Raw genomic sequence first — 26,837 nt, 5'->3', positions numbered from 1 at the left:
TATGTGAAGCACTTTGTGAGCGTGCGCTGTAAAAAGTGCTATATAAATACATTTTATTTACTTTTTCAAAGGACATAATTAAAACAGAAGGCCATTATTCAGGCTCATGAAAACAGAAATGTATGCATCCTTGGGTACATTTTCTGAATCGCTTGACAGGAGCACAAAGAGCTGAACAAAATCCCAGGATGCTTTGCAGCTGATTTTTTTTGGGGGGTTGGGGTGGGGCTGCACACATGTGAACAGTCACAGAGTCAAGAAACATGACTAAACTTTTTACACTCACTTTCACACTTTCACCAATTTAAAGTTTCTGCTCCACCTGACTCGCATGTTTTTAGTCTGTGGTGGGAAATCCACACAGATACAGAACACACACCGACGGGTTTCAAGCCGAAACTGTCTTCCTGTGACGCGGCCGCTGCAACCACCACGTTTTAGCAGTTAGTTAGAGTAAAGCAGATGAATCTGCTCAAACGCCACATGGATCTCACCCCTGTCCTAATGACGAGAATGCAGTCTGCTCTCTGCTCCCCTCACCTGGGAGAAGACAACTGCGGGCATTTGAGCAATCCTTAGGAGGGGATATTCAATTCAGCAGCGCTGTGCCAGTCAGCCGAAAGAAGCAGTGATTTCAATAAAGTCCCCACTTTGGGAGCTGATTTCCACTCTGCCGGCTGCCGCATTCTGAGATGACTTCTTGTGGAGGGAAGAGAAGTGGGGAATAAGAGAAGAGAAGCTCTGAATATTTATTGAAATCTCAGTCCAGCTGGGAGGAATGGAAGAAATGACACAGGAGGAGCTGGATGGCGATTATTTACAGCGCGTGGGTCTGTAGTTCTACATGCCAATTGCCATTAATGATAATTCTGTTACCATTTGCAGGAGAATGTGCATTGGTATTGGTCTTATTTTAGATTTAAGCGTTGTATCACTTTAGCAACCTTATCCAACAGCGGTAAGCAAGGTTTCAAAATAAAGGCTCTGAGATAAACGTTCTTTATATGGCTTTACAAACAGTTCCTGGTGTAATTTGGATGATATTTTAACTCTGAGAGTCTTCAGGATAGGATTGAAATCAGCGGCTAAACTTATGGCACTTTTCCACTAGCACCTACTAGGGCTGTTCGATTAATCGATTTTAAATCGTAATCGCGATTATGTAATTAGAACGATGTTAAAACTTGAAAATCGTAAAATCGATTTTTCACTTTTTTTTTTTTTTTTTTTTAACCTTGTCTGCACACATATTAATGATTGATACCATATTAATGATTGATGGAAATACCTCTCAATACCTGCGACAAGTGCCCCATGGAGAGGCTCTTTAGTGTAGGAGGGGGCGTTGTAACATGCCACCGGGCAGACTTGCAAATGTGAATAGCAAATGTAATGACTGACATTACACACCTCTACCTCCTTCATGGGTTGCATTATTATTTAGCATGCAAAAACCCAGTTTAGTTTAATTAGAAAATGTCTTGTTTTATTTAATTGGAAATATAACTTACTGTATGTTTGCAAGTGCTGATTTGCTGATTTTTTTTTCAGAGATAAAACTGTATATTTTATTATATTTTTTAAAACTTTTTTTCAACTTATTTTACAGAGTTTTGCACTTTATTCATTCATTTTTGGTTTAATAAGAGCAAGGTTTGCACTTAAAGCCCAATGGGGCAAATGTTCAATAAAAAAACAGCATATTTGAAATAATTTCTTTGCCTTTTGTCAATTCACAAAATAATCGTAATCGGATTTTGAGAGAAAAAAATCGAGATTTTATTTTTGGGCAAAATCGAACAGCCCTAGCACCTACTCAGCCCAGCTCGGCTCGCCTCCACTCGGTTTGGCGCTTTACCACTAGGGGTCTAACGTGCCGAGTAGATACTTTTTCTGTATCTATTCTGCCGAGGTTCTAAGCGTGCTGAGTCGGCTGTATCTGACATCATCACACTACAGGCCACCGATTGGTCGGGGGTTGGAGTCAGACGTCTGAATCAGGATGTGACATCAGCGAAACAGCGACTCTGACGGCTTCTTGTTCATTTTATTCAACAGGCAACGGCAGTGCAGAAGTCTGTTTCATGATTGAACTCTGAGCTGCAGATGTTCATAAACCTGGTGGTTGAGGAGAGAATTAAAAAGGCATCTAGATGGGACGATAAGGTCTGGGTTTAGATCTGGGCTCCAAGCCTTCCACGGTGACGACACAGACTTTATTCTACGAGGGTGGAGCCCACGAATATCTGCTGTCTTTGAACAGATGTGTTAAACTCCCCCCTGACAGAGTTAATGTTTGCTACAGCTGTAATGTTGTTTATAAATGTAAATCTCCCCACCTGAAAACTGTTCATCACAACACATCTGTTGATGATAGATATGACTCATCTGCATAACCAGTGTATAAGCTTGATTTTTATCTTATTTATTCTGTTTAGCATTAGTGTTTAGTGTCGATAAATACATGAGGCCAGTCAATGCAAGTTATCCAAGCAGATAAAGCCAAGGCCAAACACCACAACAAACACGTCACAAACATATCCAGTCCTGCAGTTTTTGGAGGTAAACATGAATGCTTGAGCAACATTTAAATCATTGCAACAGCCATTGAGCTGTTTCCCTAGAAACCAAGGCGTGCAGCTTTAGGCCATGATAAACGACAGAACTAAATTTCCTAGTTAATCCAGCAGCTTATGAGGAAAGTTGAGTGAAATGACTGCAGTTACATTTTCTTCTAGGTTGAGAACGTCTTAACGTTTCAATTCTTCTTTTATATGTGTTGAGTTTAAATCGAGCTTTAGCAGGAACAAACCTCGTGGCAGCACTTGGCAGCAGATTTATAGGATTTTGACTGAGCTAGGAGGCCATGTGAGAGTGATGGCAGCGTTACAGAGACAGTAATGTTTACCTGTGTGTGTGTGTGTGTGTGTGTGTGTGTGTGTGTGTGTGTGTGTGTGTGTGTGTGTGTGTGTGTGTGTGATGATGGACGATCTTCCTTCAGCTGCCATCAAACAGATTTCTGACAAGCATCTGTAAAACTGTCCTGACATATTCTGTATTTATGCCTGTATTTGCTCCTAAATTCACCTTAACAGCGCACAGCTCCGGCTCCGTTATTGGCATGAATTGCCTTTTTTTTGTTTTAGCATTTTTTTATCATGACTTATTTTAAGGCCATGAAATCAAGGAACAGTGCTCATGAAAGGCTTTGTGTGTGCTTGCTCAACCGGGAGTTAATTCATTGTTTTGGGAACGCCTGTCCTCGCTGATAGCAGCCCGGCGTCAGCTCCATTCCCCTCTTCTGCAGCGCTTCTTACAGGTGGGCTGCGTTTAGTGACTGTTTTTATAGCGATTCATCTTTTGATTTTTGAAACAACAATGAATCGACTGATCAGATAATGAATTACGTAATAATTTTAACCATTTTTATCTAGTTATTAGGTTTTTAAATGAGATTTAGATTGAGGCATGTGCCAACTACTGTAACAAGAAAACATTGAAAAAGATTTCTTCTTTGACTCGTCTGATGGACAAACTTTGCTGCTTATAAACTATGAAAGAAACAAACTAGGTCAGGTTAAAATCCCTTTATGACCATCCTGTTGTCACCAGCAACTCATAACCATAACTCTTAGACTGTTTAATAATAATAATAACTTGCATTTTTATAGCGCTTTTCAAAGAACCCAAGGTGGCTTTACAATGGTCGTATATCATTCATTCACTCCGCTCATACTTGGTGATGGTAAACATGAGTAGCTGCAGCTGCCCCGGGGCAGACTGATGGAAACCTGGCAGCCAATCCACGCCAACGGCCTCTCTCACCACCAGAACATTCTTACACATTCACACACCAGCGATGCCTCACTGGAGGCAAGGAAGGTTAAGTGTCTTGCCTAAGGACACAACGACAAATGACTGGCGGGGGGCAGGGTTCGAACCGCCAACCCTTGTATCATTGGACGACCCGCGGCAGTCGCTCTACCACCTGAGCCTCTGCCGCCGCCAAGATATATTAAGATATCAAGATAATTCACAATCTACCAGAAGAAAGGGAATGTGATATGACTTGATGTGAAAGAAGAGGATGCAGAGGATGGGGTGAGATAAAACTAGTGATGCACCAAAATTAAAATTTGTGGCCGAAACCGGAAATAATAATAAACACTTGGCCGAAAACCGAATAATACGGAACAATGTTTCTTCTCAGTTTTTCATTTATTTTGCCAATTTTTTCACTATTGCATAAATCAAATAAATGTGCAGTGAAATACCCGCCAGTCACAATTTGTCTTACTGTACTTATTGTATTTTTTCTCATAATCCTTTTTCATTTTCTCCCGTTCAAATCCAGTTAATCGGGTAGCGGTGGGGCGGGGCTGATCTCCGCAATTTGAAGTCTTGTATAATAATTGTAAAAATCTGGGTTATTTTCTTTGGAGAATTTCGTCAAACATATCAGACAGTGAGGGTTCGTGCACCGTATCGGTAGTACGGGCCCCTTTCTCCTGCACTGTACGTCCCGTGACCGTCACCAAGCGGCTTTCCCAAATCCAACTCAGCCTGGATCATTTCTCGTGTCCTCTGCTTTTTCCCCACATCCAAGTAATGATCTGACATGCTGACATTTAACACCGCTTGCCCCCCACTCCACGCTGTTCGCTGTTTGATTACGTCATCACACGCCGGGATTAATTGTTCAGTTTTATTCCACCGAACACTGAAAGGTTTTTTTTTGCTGAATTTTCATACTCCGCACAGCTGTTATATTAACTGGTGTCGTTAAAAAACATGAACAGCATTAATCCTTTAAGAAGCGCTGTAAGGTCCAGTCTACATGAAACAGATGTGTGATGATGTAACTAATTAATGTTATTAAATTCATAGACATCTAGCTTTGTTTTTGTTTGTGTTCTTTTTTCTTTCAAGAATAATATATATATATATATATATATATATATATATATATATATATATATATATAATAATTTATTTATTTATTTTATTTTTTTTTTCAAAAAACAAAAAGCTTTTTTAACTTAGTGACACTTCAGAAACCAATATGCGATGGAATAACCTTGATATTCACAGCTGTCATCATCTCCACCAGTTTTTTTTTTTCTTCACATTGCTGTCAGTGACTTTACGGCTCCTAATCAATACCTCATTAAATAAAATGAACTGTGCGTGTGATGCAATGACTGGAATTTGGAATGAAGTCAAAATGCAGAGAGGGATTTCAGGAAAACTTTTGCTGTGGTCTATTAATTTTTTCTAGACCTGTATATATTAATGGAGTGAGGAGGGACGAGGGGCTCAGGGAGCAGGGACAGTGCTACGTTGTCAGATTTTATAATACAACATTATCTGTTATGGGAGTCAACTCTCATTCAGTCTCACACTCCTTCAGTCACTTAAACAAATCTCCAGTGTACTTATGTCCTATGTGTGTAATTCTATCTAATATTAAAACTGTCTCTAAGTATAAATATTTAAGTGTTTGCCATCCAAGAGCTTTCAAAACTTTTTTATACTATTTTATTCTGCTATATCTAGGCTTACATTTTTCTAAACCTAAATCTGACGACTGTGAATGAAATAGTGACGTTCAGAACAGTCTCATCTCAACAAACCCATCGATGTCCCAGTGAAGCGACTGTTTTAAAGCCTTGACGTGTGATTGAAACGACACAGCGCCTCAACCTTCCCATGAGGCAGCTTGAACTGCTCGACATGTGAGTGACGTAACGAGGCCTCGCTGGGAGTCGTCGCGTGATCCTAGGCGCACTGAAGCAGGGGTGGAAACCCCGTCTCCCGACACGTAAGCTTCAGAAGATCGATACTGTGTCGAGAGACCAGGCTGAGGAATAACAGATGTAGCCCCTTGGATAGAAACACTTCTGCTATAGTCTAGACTTTTATTGTGAAAGATATGTCAATATAACATCTGCAGCAGGGGAACTACACATGTGAAATGGTTCAGGAGAAGAGATCAAATTATTATTCTAAAAACAGCATGAATTCTTATCAAATTGATTAAATATATAATAAATTTAACATAAAGTTATAGCCATATCAGGGCTGTACGCTTAGCAAGTTAAAAATGTTAGTAGCACACCCGGGTGGACAGTTAGTAGGGGTGTAACGATACACTAATCTCACGATACGGTACGATACACGATACTGAGGTCACAATAACAATACGATACGATATTATAGCAGTATTTTTTTAACAACCTTGCATGAGGAACATATGACTGGAAAAAATTGTCTTTTATTTGAAAGACACAAAATACAAAACAATACTGTGCATTTGCCCTATTGTTACAGTTTGTAATGCTTTATAAGTGTTTAAGTTTTAAAGAGAAAGCCAGGCCAACCATTTTCCACAAAATGAACTAAAAGTAAATGTCAGGTTTGCATTATGCATCTTCAGTTTCATACAAGTAAAAATATTTTGCCACAAACTGAATAGTTTCTGTCATGTATAATTTGACTTTTTCTTTTCCATAAATTTAAAAACTAAAATTAAATAAATAAATAAAAGTAAATAAATACATACAATTTTACATCATAAAAAAGATTGATTAATGCTCACCTTATAAGTGTAAGAGATTTATTTTTGTTAAGGTTATTTTGGTAATTCAGGGTTCATTATTTTATAAATATATTCTTTATATTCTGTAAATCAGTGACTATAATGACACTAGTCAGTTTATCTGTAGGTGGTAATATGTTTTAGATTGGGCGGAGTGATACAGCACTAGGTGCTGTGTTGATGTTCTGAAATCCTACGCTGTTGAGCGGACAGTAAAGTACTCTCAAACTCAGCAGAAGTTGTCATCTGTTTATCCTACTCACGACCCGAAAAAGGTTTAATTTAATAAGGTAAGGCTTAACTCTACACCAGACTTAAAAGTTCAGAGCTCAAAACCCCGCTAGAGTCCCGTGATCGGGACCGCAAAAAGGTACTACTTTCTTCTGAGCGGAGTAAGATTTTGGTCCGCGTGTCGAGGCGCGGTCGGCAATTCGCAAATGCGATGAAAACTGTCGCACTGTACAGCCCTGCATATTTTATTTTCTCCCTCTCCTCTCCCATCATCTTGTGTATTTATTTATCTTTTTACTTGGAAGAAAAAAAAAAGTTGTATTAATTTTATGCTAATGCACGCTGATAGATGCATATAGACAAAGATCTTCTATACACAAGATAGCGCATTGCCGTTACTGGCAATGGTTTGAAATTGTATACACTTCCGGTCTCCTAAGTGGGCGTGGCCGCCCCTCTCCCCACATCGTTTTGGAACATAAAACACTAGATACAGTACAACTTTCTTCCAAAAATACTTAAATAATAAAAATAACAGTATTATTAAGCAAAGAAGCAAGTTTTATTTTAGTTTTAAACTTAATTTTATCCGATGGGAAAACGATGAGAGCCAAATCTCGCGAGAGTGTGTTGCTCAGACAGAGACAGGTCTCAAACAAAGTTAATTTTCTCCTAATCTGTCGGTCTGAAAATGTCCATTTTGGTGTCAGAATGTTCAAAAGGTTTGTGGCTTTTGAAAAATGGGTCCCATATTTACTTAGGTTACTATGGGGCGAAGGAATTGGTAATAATCTGTGCTCCGGTTCACTTTTCCCATAGGACTCAATCATGGATGTATTATAGAAACTGGATCGGAGACTAAAAATGGCCGCCCATTCATTTCAATGCATTCTGCTCAGCCAGCGCATAAGCCGAAAAAATCTCTGACTTCCGGGTTTACTTCCGCATACAGCGGCCCATAGAGCATGCGCAGTTGAGTCACCTCCCATGATGCTCTGGGGCCTCCCATCATGCCCCGGGGCAATGACGCGAGTATTAATATAATATGTATTAATATAATATCTTAATTAATGTATATTATTACATGTATAGCATTACATATATTATTAATGTATTAATATAATATAATTATATAATATATATTAATATAAAACATCCGTGGAATGCACGGACACGGCTGTGACGTCAGCCGTGACGTCACGCCCAGAAACAGACTTTTCTTTTACTTTTCTGGCCGTTATAAAACATTTTTGACGGATATAAAGTCCATGACTTAAAAATATAGAATACAAAGATTAGTAATTGCCGGGGATTACAGCTGGAGGTGTCCTGTGAACAGTTTTAGAGGCTTCTCTTTTACTATTGCGGTCTATGGGAAAAAAGCTTTCTGGGCCGCATGGGATTTTTGGTTGCAGTACCGCGGTTGGCCACTGGAAAAAATCGGCGCGCCTTCTGAGTGCCAGACCCGGGGGCTGGACTCAATAGACTCAGGACCTACTTCCGGTCTCCTAAAGGGGCGTGGCAGTCACGTGACACAGATACAGAAACTCGAACCTTAGTGGGCTGTCTCGGTTTATAGAACGTCTCTGATATAGATCGCCGACATGAACCATGGTAACCTGTCACCATGGTAACCCCCTGCTTGTCAACCAACAGTATTTGCGGGTCTTTAATGTCACGGACAAGGTTAGTAAACGGCTCCATTTATCACAGCAAGACAAAGGAGAGCCTTCCTGGACCCTGGCGCCCTGGGAGTGACCCGGGATCATCCTCAGAGCGACCAGGTCCTCCGCAGTGATTACCACAACCGCCCTGATCATTATGTGATGTTCACTGACCTAAAAAGCACTTACTCCACACACAGTCCGCGGAGAAGCGGAGATGAAGGTGCTGCATAGATTGTTCATGGTAAAAGAAATACCACATAAGTATCTGAATTTGATTTATCTGGTCAACTTGTATTTACAAAGTCTAGACAGGCCTTTAATTGAATTCATATATTCACCTTATCTGCTTCACGAGTTGGCAGGCTCGTCTGGACAGCATCCTGAAACCCACTTTCAGTGGATGAGAGTGGGAGGGAATTGATTGGGCTTATTGAAAAATGCTTTTAGTTCTCCAGTGACCATGTAAATGTAGGACTTGGGCTGTTTATTTTAATTGCAGATTTTTTAAAAAATGCCATGTAACTAGAGTCAAAGAGATAAATATTGTCCTGGGAGTGAAAAGCAGATCGGGATTTCTCAGGAGAGCCAATCACAGATCAGTGTGCCGTTTTCCAGTAAGAGGCCTGTTTTTTGAGACTTTTTCTATTTTTACCACATGACCAATTTTGACTTTCACTGCAGGAATCAAAATGCAGCATGTAACTATAACCGATGTGCATTTTAAGTTGCATCAGTTTTCGAGCTGGTTGTCACATGTGGACAGAAACCTGGTTGGTTTTCAGATTTTATGCAGAGCTGATCTGGCTGCATGTTGGTTGTGGCTCATTGGATGGTGGTTCGTTTTACTCTTTACTAGAAAGTTGAGCAATTCCATCTCCAGCATTTTCACGATTAAAAGCATTTTATCACCTGATATGTGCATTGGTGCGTGTGCTACGGACGTAAAGTCTTTGTATCCTCTCATTCAAGTCTGTTTCCAAAAGCACTGAACTTGTATTTTCTTGAGTTATAATTAAGTTCGGTGACCACTCCTATCTATGTGTCTGGAACCTTTTTACTTTTCTGCTAAGTTTTGGGAAGTCGCATTTTCCCATTTGAAATAAAATAGACTGGGATGGTGGAGGATGTGTGTCTGTCAGCCCGATAAATGTTTCTGACAGAGCTGGAGAATCACAGGAGACTGCGGTTTGATACCACAGTAATAAATAATAAGTCGCTATCACAGGCACTTTGAAAAACTGCTTTTTACTTTTAATGTGGTTCCAGAGGTTGTACAGTCAGGCACAGGAATCCCTTTGCATCACATCTCCAGAGCCTCGGCTCAGATTTGAGCTTTTTAAGGTTAAGTTTTATGTTGTTTTGTTTTTCTTTGGTTAGCTCTGGGATCTCAGTTGGTTGATCCTCACTTTGATCCAAGCTGAAGTAGCTTGACAGCTTTTAAATGGTCTGAGATTACATTTTCCTAAGATATCTTTTCTTATTGAAGAATGATTTTGATAAACTTGGATGATCTCTTTTCCGCTGGTGCCAACTGCACATCAACATCTTTGCATATTAAATATAGTCTTTTGAAATGAGCATATTATGTAATTTTCCCGGCATCTTATTTTAATTTATGGTACCTCCAGAGTAGCTCTGAACACATCATTCAGTATTTCCAAAAGACCGTAACTATTACAGGCTGACTAATAACCAATTATTACAAGGAGAAAGCGTTTTGTCACACTTCCAAAGTGACAGGTTCATGCTATGTCAGACTTTTAGATTTGGTTATTACATCAAACCCCAGAATAAACACTCGTATAATTGATTAAGTGGCGATTGTCATGTGTGAAATAACAAAACTGGTCTGGAAAACACACACACACACACACACACACACACACACACACACACACACACACACACACACACACACACACACACACACACACACACAGAGCCATCACATGACCAGCTTGTGTTGATATTGATGGAGAAGTTTGGCGGATCAGCTTTTGTGCGTGTTGTCGTCTGTGACAAATATCCTGTGATATATTTTTTTGTGACTAAAAACTGAACTTTAAGGCTTTGCTTTAATAATGGCATGGAAACCTTGTGAAAGATTTTAAAAAAATCTGCATTTGACTTAACACATTTGTCCCATTAAAATAAAACGTCCATACCAAAACGTTGGCCTGTCAATCGGTTGCAGGGCATCAAATCATTAAACTATATTCACCCTTGAGAAAAAGATAGCCTTTAGTTTACAAATAAGTCCAGAAATAAGTCTTGAGTTGGTGCTTACTCCATTTGGACGATGCAGAGATGTAGTACTCCCTTTAGCCACTAGGAGGCTTCAAACCTACGGTCAGCCAACAAGCAGAAGCCTAAATATCCGTGTAAATAAAATGAGCTCTCTTTTTAAAAGCTTATATGTGAAGTCCTTAAAAACTATTTTTGATTTCCAACTTTGGACTTGTGTACTTGGTAGTGCATACTTGGCAAAAACTACTTGTGAGAACGTACTTCAGAGGATGGGAGGAAGATCATCGATGTCCTCAGGTTCTTGAAACTGCCTACAATTTAGTGGTGTTTTTTTGTTTTGTTTATTTTTGCAGCAGCAGAAGGCCATCTTTGAGTCAAATATTAATACGACTCAAAAAGCAGCATAGAGTCTTCTGACAAGTGTTTACTACTGGTACTTTATTTGGTGTGTTTTTAAATGGGTTTTGTGCTTTTGTATCTCAGCTGTTATAAAGTTTAGTACAGGCCAGAAGGAAAACACTTCAAGATGTCAGAGGAATTCTATAAATCTTGGTAGCTTAACCAAAAGTTTGAGTAATATTAGTGTATGAAAATATCTGGAAACCGCACTCTATTCCACATCAATGAAGTTACATCCCTCTTTTTTCCTGCTTTCTCCTCTGCTATCATTTTTGCTATTCTGTTTAGACTTTTTCTTGGTTCCAGTGGGCTTTATTTGAAGTGGCTTGACAGGGTCACAGCAAAGAGTCCCAGGCTGGGACTCCAACCTGGACTTCCTTCATGAGGGTGAGCTGCTGTTTATGGTGCGCCTGCTCAACTGAGTGAGCCATCCAGCACCCCTTACTTCTGCTTGTTGGTGCGAAATACTTCTGGGATACGCCGCCGTCTGAAGTCTACTGAAATCTCCACCGGACGCATGCGCTAACGTGGACGGAGTGAGATTATATTTGTCTGGACGGAGTCTTTGAATTGGAACAGAGCTTTAGCTGCGACTGAGGTTTAACAAACTAGATGTTCAAAGCTTTCAATCTGAAAGGCTTTTCTTGGGAACTACTAGTTTATAATGTCAGAAGTTCTGGCAAACACTTGTGTTCTGTTAGCATTACTGTGGACTCATTAACAACTGAGGATCTAATCAATTTCATTATTGAAGTTGCTCTTAATGTCCACTTTTCTTTCCTGACTTTCAGTCAGTACAAGTGATTGATGGCCTTTATTGCTAATTACACCCAGAGCCAGCCCCATGTCTGCTTTGGAGGTGGGACTTGGTTTTTGTCCGTTGCTTACTCAAACATTTGTTGTATTACAAAAGAGAGGTTTTTCTGTCGATACAATAATTGATGCGGACTATTCAGCAGCGCTGAGTGATGCATCCAGAGTTCCTCCACCCAATTCTAAGCCCTGTTCTTTCTCTGTCTGTCTTCTTCTTGCTGGCTTCTGCAGATGTTTTCCAGCTGCACATTTGAACCAACACTCAACCTGATTCAGTTACTCTCTTTGACCTCTCCAACACTGACCTTATTCCATTTCTGTTTGTCTTTCTTACACATTTCGATAAAACATCCCTCTCATGCGATGTTCTTTTCTTATTTTCTTTCCTCTCAGCAGATTTGAACTTAAACACCAGCGTGTATCATTTCCTCCGTGGACTCTCTGTTTATCTCAGTCAAATTTAATTTCCTCTTTTTGTGTAGATTTGGAATAAAACGGCTTAACTCGGGTTTGTTCTCTGTCTAGCTGAGCAAATGCTAATTCTCATTTCCTCTCCATGTCTGTTTTTAGATTCATCTCTATTAAAATCGTCCTGATTCCATTTCTTTCTCTGTGTGCGCTTGTCTTTAGATCCGTCTCTACGCCCGACCGGATGCCATTTCGAGCGGAGCCGGCGACTACGCTCTCCACATCACCAAGAGGCTTCTGGGATTTTACGAGGACTACTTCAAAGTGCAGTACTCTCTTCCCAAGCTAGGTAAGGCTGAGGACTTCACCCATCACTCCCCCTGCGTCCTCTCGCGCTTTGATTGTGAGGCTTTTGCTTTCTCTCCAGGATCTGTTCAATTGCTTTTGGGCTGTGTTTACATCATCAAAGGCAGAAGTAAACACGCTTCTTTGAGATCTGATTTCCTGTCAGCTTTTGTTTAAAAAAATACCCACACAAAACCCAGAGTAAACACATTCCCTTCACTGCTGTTGGCCAATTCTTTGTCCTTTTGTTCAATCACTTTTAGGTTCAGTAGGTTCACCAGTTTATAGTCATGTCATTTCTTGTATTTTGTTTTGTTCTGTGCGGTCCGATTAGTTCTCTGAGCTGAATGTCAGTCAGTTCTGTTTGTGTGAGTTTGTGTTACATCTGGAATCCTGGTCTCAATCAGCCCAAACAGTCACATTTTTTAAAACCCAAGAACCCCAGGAATCAGAACTTTAGTTGACCTTTTACTTCTTTGCAGCACGATGAAGTCTGTTTTTGTAAGCTTTATCTAATTTGTTTAAATACACTTATTTTTGCATATCAGGCTTGCAAACATTACCAAAAAAGATAAGATGATAGTCAAAGAAGATAAATGCTGATGTTTCAGGTGATAAGGAGATGATAGTAATGATGATTTGGTGAAAGGCTGCGTTTGTAAGGAGAAAAAAAATGAGTAGAAGTTCTTCATTTTTATCGACACATGAGTGAGAAAGTGATTTAAATGTTTAAAATCAATGTTCCTCAGATAAAGATGAGAAGAGATTTGCATATTTCTACCTCTACAGTGCATAATAGCATTAAAACATCAGAGCAGTCTGGGGGAATTTCAGTGGATGGCAGCATGTCAGAGGTTGGTACCTGTCGTCTCTGATCCCTCAGGACGACACTTGATCAGGAGCTGCCATTGATCAATAGGTGACATAACCACACAGGGTTATGGTGAGAAACCTTTGTCAAGCACTGCAATATGGAGCTATGCTCATAAATGCCACTAAGAATGTTACTGTGCAAAAATAATCCCTTACCCAGAGATGCCAATGTCTCTGGGCTCGGAGGCATCTGGGACGAACCAATTCACTATTCCAGATCTTTCTTTTTAAGGAAGTGGGTGACTATGTTCTGCAGAGAAATAAAAGCCAAAGTAAATATCAGAATAGCTGCATAATGTTTGAGTCATCCAAACTTTCTGGGATTTTAGTTCTAGGTTTTCTACATAAAAAAAACCCTCCTTTGGTCCTGCTGAGTTTTAGACTCATTATTTTATTGTTTGAATCTGTATAAACCGAAACACAAAAGACAGCGTTAAAAGAAGACAGAAGCACTGATCTGCTGCAAACGTCCTGCAATAGTTCCAGAAAGTTCTGGGATAAGAAAGAGTGAATCCACAGCTGTGCAAGTGGACGCCCGGCCTGCGGCAGCTGGTTACGTAATTAATGAAATGATGCAGAATTGATGAGTAAAATATGAACATCTGACAGTGGTCCACTTGTCAGATCAGGGAAAGAAGTCCAAGCGGATGCTGGAATGAAGAAATTGTGGCACCAAAAGGGGCATAAGGCACTTTCCATCTTTTTCACTCTGCTGACTCACTTCCAACTCAGCACTTTATTTCAATTAACAGACATTTGTGTGACAGTTTAAGCAGCCAGGCCGACAAGAGAGAAAAAGTACTTTCAAAATGATAGATGCAGGTTTTGTGTTTGTTTTTCTCGTCACTAAGTATTAGTTCAACAAATCCACCTCCTCTCAGCGGTGGCCAGACTCACAAGTTGGTCAAGTATCAAAGAAATAATATTCATGTAAAAAAGGTGGATGTCGATTCCTTGGAGCTTTTGAAATCTATCTGGAAACCAATAACGGTTGGATTTGTAGACCTTGAGAATGTTGAAATGGAAGTTTAAATAAAACTGATTCATTCATTTTTATTTAAGTGAGAGTGCTGCACCGGGATTTAAACCACATTTCAGATTTTTTATTTATTGCTGGCAGCAATGCTCTCTTGTGTTTACTGTGAATAGGTGGTTGTGCAGTAAATCAGAGGAAACATGATAGATTTTAACATTGTTTCAGTCTGAAAGTACATGTAGGCAAGTGAAAAGAGACAAAACACTTCTGTTTGTACTGTTTGAGTGACGACGCTTCCAACGAGAAGTCGTGACCAATGAGACGAAGTGACAATATTACGCTGTAATGAAAGATGAGATAAATTTGAGGAGGACCCTTTCAAAATAAGATTGGAAGACTTGTATTTTAGTATGTTTAGTGATTCAGTAGATGACAGGAACCTCAGCAGAACACCCATGTCAGTTGTCTTCAGTCCAGAAGGTTTGTCAAGTCAAGTCAAGTCAAGACAAGACACGTGTTTCCATCTTGAAATGTCAGGATTTCTTGTAATTCCGGTGCAAGGGTGGAGGATCACAGCGAAGCACGCACTCACATTAGATCAGACTCACCAGTCGACCAGTATATTTGGACTGTGAGAGGAAAAGAACGTCATATCTTTCTAAACTGGTTTGTTTATATCAGCAATCTAAATCAGATGTTTAGTCAAAGATAAAGTTTGGACCTGTTGGGTTAACAGAGCATCTAAAAGTGGAAAACAGTTAATGTTCACATTTCTTTCTCGGGTTAAAACTTTCAGCATCACATCAGCATTTCACGTACAGCTCTTTGAAGTTATTCTTGTTTACATTTCCCCGTTTCTTGTCCAAGTTCATCAAATCAGAGCAGTGAATTCCCCTCCCCTTGTCTTTCCTTTTGTTCATGTGTCTTTGTAATTGTTTGTGCTTTACACTTTTGTCCTGCCAGAAACAATTAATTGCGCTGAAGCAAAGCATTTGTCTCTTTTTTTCCCCTCTCCACGCCCAAACAAGCTAATGCGATCACTGTGGCTCCATATTGCTTATGTCAGACACTTTCTTCCTGTCCACATTCATTCGTCATGTTAGGAATCAGTGGAAGCCTCCTGTTTGTTTCCACCAGCTCAGAATAGGTTTGACATTTACTCCGCCACCCCCTCCTGACCTTTCCAGTGATATTAGTTGCATTAACAGAGGTCCCAAGCTGGCTTAGTGGTGATGTCACATCCTGCGCTGTGGTACGGGTTGGGAAGAGGTAAAAACCTTTCCATTAGTGAGACGTCAGCTCATCAGCCATGTGGTAAAGTTTTTGCTAGTCTGCTGTTTTGATGAATGAAACTGCATGCAATCTTTTAAGATATTTCCATACGTGGTACCATGAAACAACTAGAATATACAAATCGAAGTCTGACTGTTGAACATTTTAAATCAAAGCAGAACTTGATACTGTTGGCACAAAAAACTTGGAAACTCTTGAGCGTCCCTCTCTGCTGTGCTTCAGCTCTGCCCCTAAAGTTCACACCCATATTCTGTTGGAACACGGTGTACATAAATCTTTTGACAGATGGATGTTTTCCTTTTTTTGTGAGTCAGTTGCCAACATTTACACTTTGTCGCAGCTTCTGTGTTCTCGTAACAACCTGAATCACAGGACATGTATATTGAGTCGGAGCTAGCTTCTACTTCAACACTCAAGCATCTCTCTGCTTCAGTACCTTTTATGATTGAAGCTTTGCAGCGATGCAGCTGCAAACCGTGATGTCTGTTCCACTCTGCACGGTTAGTATGGAGGGACAATGATTCCTCCTCTTACTCACTGTGGAAGCTGAGATACTGCTGTGCTTCACTGGCCGGAAGCTTTTGAATCATGTTTAAATATTATACCTGAAAAAAAAAAAAATATATTATACCTGGCTGGAAAACCTACCCAACATCTAGGATGTTCTCCAGTTTTTCTTCAATGCAATTACATGTTTCCATTGGTCCAACACATCCACCTCAAATTGTGCAGACCTTCTTAACAAGCTGATGGTGATTAATTTATTTGAATCAGTCGTGTTGGAGCAGGGAAATGCACAAGGGCTCCTAGATGCTGCACAGGTTTTACAATTGTAAGATATCATTATATCTGACGCTGAATCATTTGCATCTGCTTGATCCTGAATCAAGAGTGTTACAAGTCGGCTTTACAAGGATGAACCTAACTTGTCTTTATGATTTCAAACTTGTTCATCCAAACAAATTAGAAATTCAACCTGAAAAATCTAAATACTTTGCAGCCAACTTTTCCAGCTGTGTAGGCTGATTGTTATCAGCACATCGGTTATCAGACCAGTGAATTGTGGCACCAACACAGCGAGCATTTATATGTTCAGCTGCAGTCTTCCTTTGAAGTGGTAGGTGGCGCTATTGAGAAAAAGATACTGCTACGTCAGAGGAATAGCGTGAAATGAAGTGCAGACAGTACAGTTTTATACCAAAAGAATTCCGCTTATCTGCTTCACCTTTAACAGTTGCACCGTTGTGTTAAGACTCACAAGTTGAGTTCCTGCACCATAAATGTGACCTTGTGTCATTTTGTGAGTGTAGTTCATGAACAGACCAGGAAATAACAGCTCAGGTGTTGAAATGAAGGTATTCTGCTTTTAAAATGTTAAAACTTGCTCTCAATATGATCAGGGGCTTTGTTCCGGATGGGATGACGAGCAGCTTTTAGCCGTCACTGTGTTTTATCTGGTTGAAAATGCTTCCTGGTCCATTTAGTTGAGCTCCAGGTTACATTTGTTGTTTTCACAGGAGGATATCCATCTTTCATCGTGTTATCATGTACCGCTGTAAAGTTAGAGGAAAGTTTGTTTTCGAGCGGGCTGCCACTTTGGTCCTGAACTGGAGTCAAACTCTAATGGATGTATGGAGACACCGGAGGGATTCTCTGTTGCTGCGGGGAGAGACGGAAATAAAAAAGCAGTTCAAACATCTGTAGATTTCCTCCCCGATCAACGTTTTGAAGTTTTTAAACTCAAATGGCTCAAAAGTTGCACATCAACTGGGGTAAAGACATCAATGCCAAGAGAGCAAAGTGTGTGTTGATTTTCCTTCTTTGATTTAGATTTTCTGTTTTAAATGAAGTTGGCTATTTCCTGTTTTTCATCCAACTTTGTGTTCAAAAGAGTGTGTGAGCAGAGAGCAGAGTGCAGTCTTCCATGATGAATTATCTTTGTGTGTGTGCATCCTGTTCATCTGCATACGTCCACAGAACCATGGATTTGCTACGTGCGTGTGCATTCATACTGATGTTGACATCAGTTTTTGCCACAACTTCCATCTAACCCCACATCACTGCTGCGTGTGCGTTTGTGTGTGTGCGTGCGTGTGTGGTCTCAGAGCCTCAGGGCTCCATCTGTTGTCATGCAGGGCATCGAGCTCCCCCGAGAGCACCGGGGAGAAATGGTGAGCTGAGATCCAAATTTAAAGGGACAGAGGCAGAACTACAGACGGTTGAGGAGACGGATCATAAAAACAGAGTGTAGCAGCAAGAATCGATGAGTTTCTCTCCTTCCAGCACTTACTTTTACATTCACTTGTAAAAGAAACGTCTTTTAAGTCTATTTTCATGGCAGCATTTATCGAAGATATGTCAAGGTACAGCTCAAATGTCACTGCCCAGGTTAACTGTGAAGTTTAGACGGATACACCCCCACTTCTCAAGAAAACCTGACCTTTTTCCACCATCTTTTCGCAAAACCAGCTATTTTATTGTGAATTGAAGTAGTACAGCTGTATGGTGAAAGAATAAAACATCATCAACATCGTCATCAGCCAGGATAATAATACATTGCAATGAATTGCAAAACAGACAAACAAACAGATTAGATAAACTGAAGCGTGGCTGCACATGAAGTTCAGTCACCAGTCAGTGTGAGCGCTGAAGTCCAGCCCAAGTCAGTTGACCGTCTTGATTTGTTTTGAGCGTTCTGACCTCAGATGTGGATTCACTTTCTTGCTCACCATACTTTTAGACCATCATGTGAGCTACAACCGATATTTGAAAGCCTCTGCTTGTCATCTCCTGCTGAAATTTCTTACATTAAAAAGTGTAATGTGAAGGTGAAACATAATACGAGTGATCACTTACCTGTCATCATAATCAAACATGAGCCAGCAGCTCCACTTTTAGGAGGTTATTACCAGTTCTGAACAGGTAACCCTAAACCACTGGGGTTAGGGACCGGAATTATATATAAATAAATATATATGTGTTTGTATATATATATATATATATATATATATATATATATATATATATATATATATAAATAAATATATATGTGTATGTGTATATATATATATATATATATATATATATATATATATATATATATATATATATATATATATATATATATATATATATATACACATACACATATATATTTATATTTTATATTATTATTATTATTATTTTTTTTTTTACCGGAAATATTTGAGTGAACTTGGGAACGACCCTGTGCCTGTACGGTTCTTTTCTCATCTGTATAGTGCCAGTCGTCTTGATGGATTTTACAGAGAAAGCAACAAGTCCAATTATGGACCAGTTATAATCCAGTTAGTTTTCACTGGGTAATGGTTGGACTCGTCTTGTGACTCCTGCTGAAGCTTAGACTGCTACTTCTTTGTAACTGGTAATTATAGTTGTCCATGAATATTGTAAAGTCTTTCCCGCTGAAATTCCTCCCCCACAATGAGACTGACAATAATTGAACTCGATTACCTGCCCTTTTTTTGACACTCCATTTTGTGGAAAATACGGATTTTTAGTTATGACAAAAGCCAGAGATCAAGTGGAAGTAGTTGCTTAGTTCCAGTGAGAAATCAAAGTGAATCCCTCAGCTCTGGTGTCAGCTGCTGCTTTCATCTTGTGACGCTCGTGAGACAGTGAAGGTTTCTTCTAATGTGACCTAAATCTGCACGAACATCTCTCTGAGCTTTCAGGTGAGACATGTACTAGTCTTCTCCGCATACGTTCCTCAAGCTGAACTATGTTTGACATTTACTGGAGTTTTATAAAGTCCTCATTTCCCCTCTTTCGGATTGTATATTCAGTAATACAAAATAGATAATAATAAAGAGGTATGACAGCAGCTAGGATCTTTCCTGAGGAATGCTATAGGTGACAGCTCTCCTCAGTTTCCCATCTGTCCACTGTGCTTTAATGAGCAGAAACAAAGTTGTTTACAGTAGGATTTGAAAGCTGGTTGAATTTTATGCTTAGACACAAACTTTGCGACATTTCATATTTTGTGACATTTGAATTTCCTCCTGAAAGTCGATAAAGAAACTTAAACAGATAAAAACATATAGTAGTTCAGTGCATTTCTAAACCTTAGCAATCAGCAGTTGGATGGATTGTGTGCAAGTGGAGGAAATTCAGGAGCATTGGTATCCTCAACAGGAGTGGCCCACCGACAAAGATCGCTCCAGTGAGGCATGAAGTGAACTGTGCACTCTTAAAGAAACCTATTACACATTAGCCGGCATTAATGTGTGCAAGTCCCACAGCAGGAGAACATTGAACAGTGACAAGGAGAAAAAAGGAAGCTGCTGGGGAAATGTTTTGTGGATAAACTGGACCTAAAACATCTTTCCGTTTTAGATAAGAATGGAAAAATGCTCCGTTCCAGCATTAGAACATAATTTCCCCTTTGAAACATGGCGGTGGTGAGATCATGGTTTGGGTTGTATTGTTTTGTGACAGTGGTGTAAAGTAACGAAGTACAAGGACTTCGTTATTGTACTTAAGTAAGATTTTTGAGAATTTGTACTTTTATTGATACTTTCATTTTTCTCTACTTTTACTTTTACTTCGTTACATTTTCAAGGAAAAAATCGTATTTATAATCCGCTATATTTAAAATTGGACACGTCGTTACTCGCTACAAATTAAAGAACGGCACAGCGGGGGCTGATTTATGGTTCCGCGTTACACTGGCGCAGAGCTACGGCGTAGGGTACGCGGCGACGCACACCCTACGCCGTAGCCTACGGCGTAAGTTGTGCGTCGATTTAACGCGGAACCATAAGGCGGACGGGAAGGAAGGGGGGCGCGTGAATATACCGAGAAGGAGCCGCATCTCCCGGGAGAGTTGCGCCGCAGAGGCGGAACGGAAGGCCGGAGGAACCGCCGTCGCGTCGAGTACCGATGAGGACTGAAGCCTGAATTATGGTTCCGCGTTAAATCGACGCAGAGCCTCGCCGTAGGGTACGGGCCCTGCGTTGGTGTAACGCGGAACCATAAATCAGCCTTGAGCGGCAGCCGACGCGTGTCCATGCGCACCATTCTTTGATTCCACCCCTTCTAAGGTGGTTTTGGCATTTAAAAGTTCAAAAGTCTCATCCTTTATCAGCTGGGGTTGCTTAATTTAGTCACTGCATACTACAGGCTGGGGGTGGACCTGTCAGCGGGGCCAATGGGGTACAGCAGCAGTGATGAGCAAAGGGAGAAATTAAAATGGGGTAATGGAAACAAACGCTAAAGGGGTCAGAATAATATCAGCGTTATTTAGTGTTGTAAGAAAATTCTTGGATTCTTCATTTCTTTGCAATCCTTTTTAAAATAATTTTGTACTTTGAATTTTGTACTTTGTACTTTGTACTTTTTACTTTTGTACTTAAGTACATTTTACACCATGTACTTTTGGTACTTTATTATATTTAAGTTGAGGTACTTTTATACTTTTACTTAAGTAATGTTCTTAATGGGTACTTTTTACTTTTACTTAAGTAATTTTCAAGCAGAAAATTTGTACTTTTACTTAAGTACAATATTTTTGTACTTTTTCCACCTCTGTTTTGTGATGCCAGTGATTTCTGAAGTATTCCAGTGGTTTTGCACAGAATCTCTCTTAGTTTGCTTCGAGCAGAACAAAGTTGATGAGGACATTCAAGGTTGACGTGGTTTGGGTCAGAGTGATGAACTGAAACAGGCGGGAGTAGTGTGTATGATGTGTGAGAATGATCAAAAGTTAAAGTTGCTATCATCACCACACCAAACACTGTACAGGGTGAATGTTTAACCAAGACCCTAACCTACATTTTTATTAACTTATCTGTGAATATGTAGACATAATCTCTGTTACTGCTGATGTAACCCCTTGAATAATTCACTATACATGTAAATTACATTAGGTTTGTCCTACTTTCGCTTTTACACTGAGAATTTTTTTAAATTTTATTTGCTTCATTTTTGTTTTTTTGTTTTTTCTTGCCAGCCATTCAGATCAGTTTATTTATAATCACCCCAATTTACAGCAAAAATCATTTGAAGGCTCCATACAAAGAGAACAAACAGTTCAATTCAAGTCCAATTAAATACAGACCAATATGTTTTGTGTTGTGTTCTGTTTGAAGCTCAGCAGGCAGCTTCAGAGACAGCAGAGTCCAATCCACAAACCTCTGCTGCATGAAATATATCTGACTGGAGTAAATCTGCAGTAAATCCTCGTGTCTGGATGGCGTTCTGAGCTTCACGTGGACCACAGATCGATGGACTGATCAGTCTGCGTACAGACGCTGAGCCGTCTTCCCACATGTCTCCTGCTGGCCTTTATTGACAAAATTTAACTTTTACACGATCCAATGTTTTATTAACTTCTAGTAAGAATCCACTGAAGTGATTTATGATCGGGGTTGAACTCTTAATATGACTAAACTGAATTGTAAAATAAAGATTTCTTTAATGCAAATAATATATTGTGTTTTCTGTGCCAGATTTATTAAATGTGTTTCTGGGCCGGCACAAGCACTAAATCAAATAAGTAGCAGTTGCATCAGTACAAGTACACTTAGCTAATAAACAGATAAATCAAACCATTTAAAATTATACTCATGTTTCCATCCAGATATGATTGCCCGTAATGATTAAAAAGCTTGAAATAATTGAGAGAAATCAGCTGAAACTGTTATTCAGGTGAATTTGCAGCTAAAGTGGAGCAGCATGTTTGAGCACTTGCTCCCATTTAAGATTGAGCTTCGGGGGTGAATATATGAGAGAATCGAAAGGAGAGACTCGTAAAGATCTTATCACATAAAAACCTGTGTGTGCTATATTTAGAAAAACAAAACATACATAAGACTTTCCTTTTATATTAACAATTAAAGCCAATTAAGAGTAAAATTTGGCCCAATCAAAGGACCAAGAAGGAAGGATAATTACAAGTTAATGGGGACACGTGGTTAAAAAATACAGTTCTGTGCTTCAGAGCTGATATTCTAGTGACTGGAGGGTGAACCAACTCAAAAACTCAGTTTGGGATCACTTCAGTTTGAAATATGTTACTCAGTGTGGTCCTCAAATTATTGGGACACTGTGACATCACAAGCCTAGATCGGAGTCCCATCAGATCATACCCAACCATGTTTCTGTTCCTTGGACATTGGGTATCACAAAACCAGACCCCCGCCGCCTCCAATAAAAAACAAAACAAAGTAAAACCCACACAAAAAAACTCTGCTACAAAGAAAACTGACAAAACTTTGCTGGGAAAAGTAATTTTCTACCCTCTCTCTGCAGTAATTTGACCAAAGCAGAAATGGATCATTTATCTCTGTTTCCGTTTGTGAGGAGAAGAACCAAGAGGGCTCGGAAAGAATGAAATAATATCTGGTTATGTGCGGTATCTTGTTACTGAGAGAGGTTTTCATAACGGATAAGCCAAAAGTTGGGACCAAGACACTGGCAGGCGCTCGGAAATACGAATCTCTCCCCGGTTCTGAGTTTCCTTTCTTTCTTCGACACTCAAGCGACCCGCGCGTAGGTGTCCGTTCACCCGCTCGTACTTTTCAGCCGGGAAGTTGAGATAACGGAAGAAAAGATAAAGGGCCTCTCCAGGTTTCCGTAGGAATTCATTGGACTGTTCCAGCGGAGCAGAAGTCTTGACGCGGCAGAGCGAGTGGGAGGCTCAGGTGATCCGGCTGATGGGAGAATTTCACGGAATATCTGAGTGTGTGTGTGAAAGAGAGAGACAAAGAGAGAGAGAGAGAGACACGCCAAGTGGACTAATGTGTTCTGTTGAGTTCTGGCTCCATCTGGGATCCACAGAGACACACAGACAGCACCGCCTGAGGTGCTGCACACACACTCCAGCGCTCAAACACACACCTACAGTCCTCTGCTCGTGTATCTTTTCATCTTTTCCTTCCATCTTTCTTCTCTTCCGCTTTGTCCCTTGCTCTTTCTCTCAAGCCATCGCCTCGGGGTGACGCACAACAGCAGATGGACCAAAGTCAAACACACACACACACACACACACACACACACACACACACACACACACACACACACACACACACACACACACACACACACACACACACACACCGACAGAGCTGCGGGCCAGTCAGCTGTCCGCCTGCTGCTGCCTGAGTGGAGCTGACAGCCAAAGTCTTTTCCAGTCATTCCGGAGCTGCTCGGGACTATTCACCATTAATATTCAATAAATCGACGCGACTGCCTCTCTCAGAACAACTTTACAAACTTTCCTCACGAAACCGAACTGAAGCGGCAGCAATCACACGAGAAGCTTTTCACCCCACGGAGCATCAGATTGCTTTTAAAAACAGATGTTCAAGCTCCGTGTGAGACCTCAGTGTCCAAATCTCTTCTCAGGGTTAATAGCTGGAAAGGAACTCAAGCAGACTACAGAACTTTTACATTCATGAAGGAGAGACAAATGCCACATCTGTGCACCAAACGGTGCCCTTCCATTATCATGCGAGTCCCTGGAAAAGGAGGGATTTACGTGTGAAAGAGTCCCTAAAGTCCTCCATCGATCAGGATACTGATACGCCAGGATTAAATGTTCTTCCATGTTCTGACAACGGGATTAAAACAGTCATTTATGGAGGTAAACTACTGAATACTAAAAAGGAAAAAAGAATCAGTTGCCTACTGTAAGTTATATCAGTTTCATGTGATCTGAAGATGTAGAAATCAATTATTTCTTTTATGGTTATAAAAGAGAAAGAGATTATGGATTGTGAAGATTGATAAAGTTACTGACACATCCGCTGAGAATTATCTCAAGTTTCAGAAACTGACACCTGTTAAGATTTAGGTTTATTTTTTCATGTCTTTTCTAGGGCCATCAATCGATTTGAATTTTTTTAATTGGGATTTATCGAATGATTGTCCTGGTTAACTCATGATAAATCGTACGAATTAGCTTTTTTTTGAATGTTCTGTTTCTCCTTAAGATGTTTTTCAAATTGCAATAATACAGGAGGAGACAGTTATCCGGCAGTAAAGACTTGCACTTTGTCCGCCAATTGAGGCTGTATGGTGTGGACCAAAGCATCATGTTTTTATTTTACCAGGCAGTACTGGAGAGCTTGGTCCGATATGGGACGTCAACCTAGTTTGGGAACCTCACTGAAAAAAACAAACTGGCCCGTCTGGTGCATACAGCCATGAGGTGATGGGGAAAAGGGACCATCATTCCTTGCAGTTCATCTATGAACAAACAGTTGTCAGTCAGGCCCGCAGGACAGTAGCTGAGCCTTCCCACATCCTCTACTCGGAATATGAGCTCCTGCCCTCCGGGAGACGATGCAGGGCTCCCAAGTGCAAATTGAATCGCTTTAAGAACTAATTTGTGCCAACCTCCATCAAACTCCTGAACAATGCTCTGTGAGGCCAAAGGACGTGTAATCATTTTATTAATTTATTTATTTTTTATATTGTGTTTTATTATGGTAATTTTTAGCATGTTTCAATTGGAGTGTGTGTGTGTGTGTTTTAATTGTTGCTGAAATGGTGTACCCAGTGATGTCTTGTTTTGTCACTGTAGCTGTCGAGGCATTTGTGGCTCAGCTGTCGAGGCCAAGACAAATTTCCCCAAGTGGGACAATAAAGTATATTGATTTGAATTGAAATTGAATCCCTGCTTTAAAGAAACGGTTGTTATTGTTGCAAGAACATGTCCTGAAAGTCTAGAGGGCTCAAACTTTGGTCCAACAAGCAACAACTGATGTTGATCTGAGTAATTCTAACACAAAAACATGTCCACTTAAACATCCCCTGTTTTTAAGCAGTTTTTTATAAACGTAATTGCAGCCTGGTTATGAAAACTGCTTTGGTTTGTATTGTTTAATTTTACATCCATGAAAACTATGATGTGGGTTCATTTTTTTAGAACCATATCAGGTGGATTTATGTTAAAGAATAAATGTATTTATAATATGAGCCTTTTGATCGAGAGTTGGCTTAGCCAATAGCTAGCCATCATCACTTGGTAACCAGCAGTTTATACTAACCCAGCATTGGCTATGTGAAACTGGATATCCAGCTATAAACGTCCGCCAGCACCTCTGCAGCTCCTCCGACGTCAGTCAGTCGAAAGAGATGGTAGCTACAGCTAACTGGGCTTCCAGAGCAACATGGCGGCGTGCTGCCCAAGGAGAAAGTGTATTCTTAATTTTTTCCGTGTGTTTAACCCTCTAGGGGGAAAAGAGGCGTTAAACCCTATTACAGCTACTGTACATCTTTTCTTGTTTCTCCCAACTACAGTTTGTGCCGAGAGTCATATTTCCTGAATCATGTGCGTGTTAACCTCGGGTTAAAAAGATAGCAGCGTTAAACAGCATTTGCGCTAGCAAGTCATTAAGGCGTTAACTTTGACAGCCCTCGTCATGTCACATCGCGTAGGCTGAATGTCTGAAACTTAAACCCGGATTTGACCCAAATCGTTCACACAACATCACAAAATGATGCTTAAAGGAGCATGAGGCAGGATTGAGGCAGGATCTATGAAAAGAAATTTGTACACGTTTTAAGTTTTCTAGTAATAATGTCAGATGAAGCGTTCCAAACCAAAAAGAATGAGCCCTCTAGCGTATCTCTCCGTTGCCTTGAACAGGCTGTGTGCTGCAAAATGTGCTGCAATTCTGGGCCCGAATTTCCCGCGCTGTCCTGCGGATGTGATGTCATGCACGTTCTCCCCGTTCTCCCGTGCCGGCTTCACTGTTGGCTGCAGTACCCCCAACGGCCGTCGTGGCGAAGGGTGGCGCTATCAGGTCTCATTTCTTAAAAGGAGCCTCATGCTCCTTTAACGGCGAGAATGTGTAGGAAATGGAAAAAAATAAAGTGTCAAGCTTTTCACACCCAACAACATGATATCATACAAAAGAGAGACTTTGTTTTTGTAGTTACAGAAAAACCAGGAAGACCAATTTAAATGAATCTTGCTTTTGCTGCGTGCACGTGTGCGTGT

The 26,837-nt window shown here is 40.2% G+C and overlaps 1 protein-coding gene across 1 annotated transcript in view; it reads left to right on the top strand.

Moving 5' to 3' along the window:
- LOC133424363 (thyrotropin-releasing hormone-degrading ectoenzyme-like) overlaps positions 1-26,837 on the top strand; it is a 242,851-nt gene that overhangs the window by 54,089 nt on the left and 161,925 nt on the right. The window contains exon 4 of the mRNA XM_061714909.1: positions 12,586-12,712. Within this exon, the coding sequence (XP_061570893.1) occupies positions 12,586-12,712 (127 nt within the window). The remainder of the gene's footprint in view (positions 1-12,585; positions 12,713-26,837) is intronic.

This window comes from Cololabis saira, chromosome 23, assembly GCF_033807715.1.
Source record: "Cololabis saira isolate AMF1-May2022 chromosome 23, fColSai1.1, whole genome shotgun sequence".
NCBI classification, from domain to species: Eukaryota; Metazoa; Chordata; class Actinopteri; order Beloniformes; family Belonidae; genus Cololabis; species Cololabis saira.
Note: the sequence above shows the minus strand (reverse complement) of the source record. Positions and strands in the feature narration are given on the sequence as shown.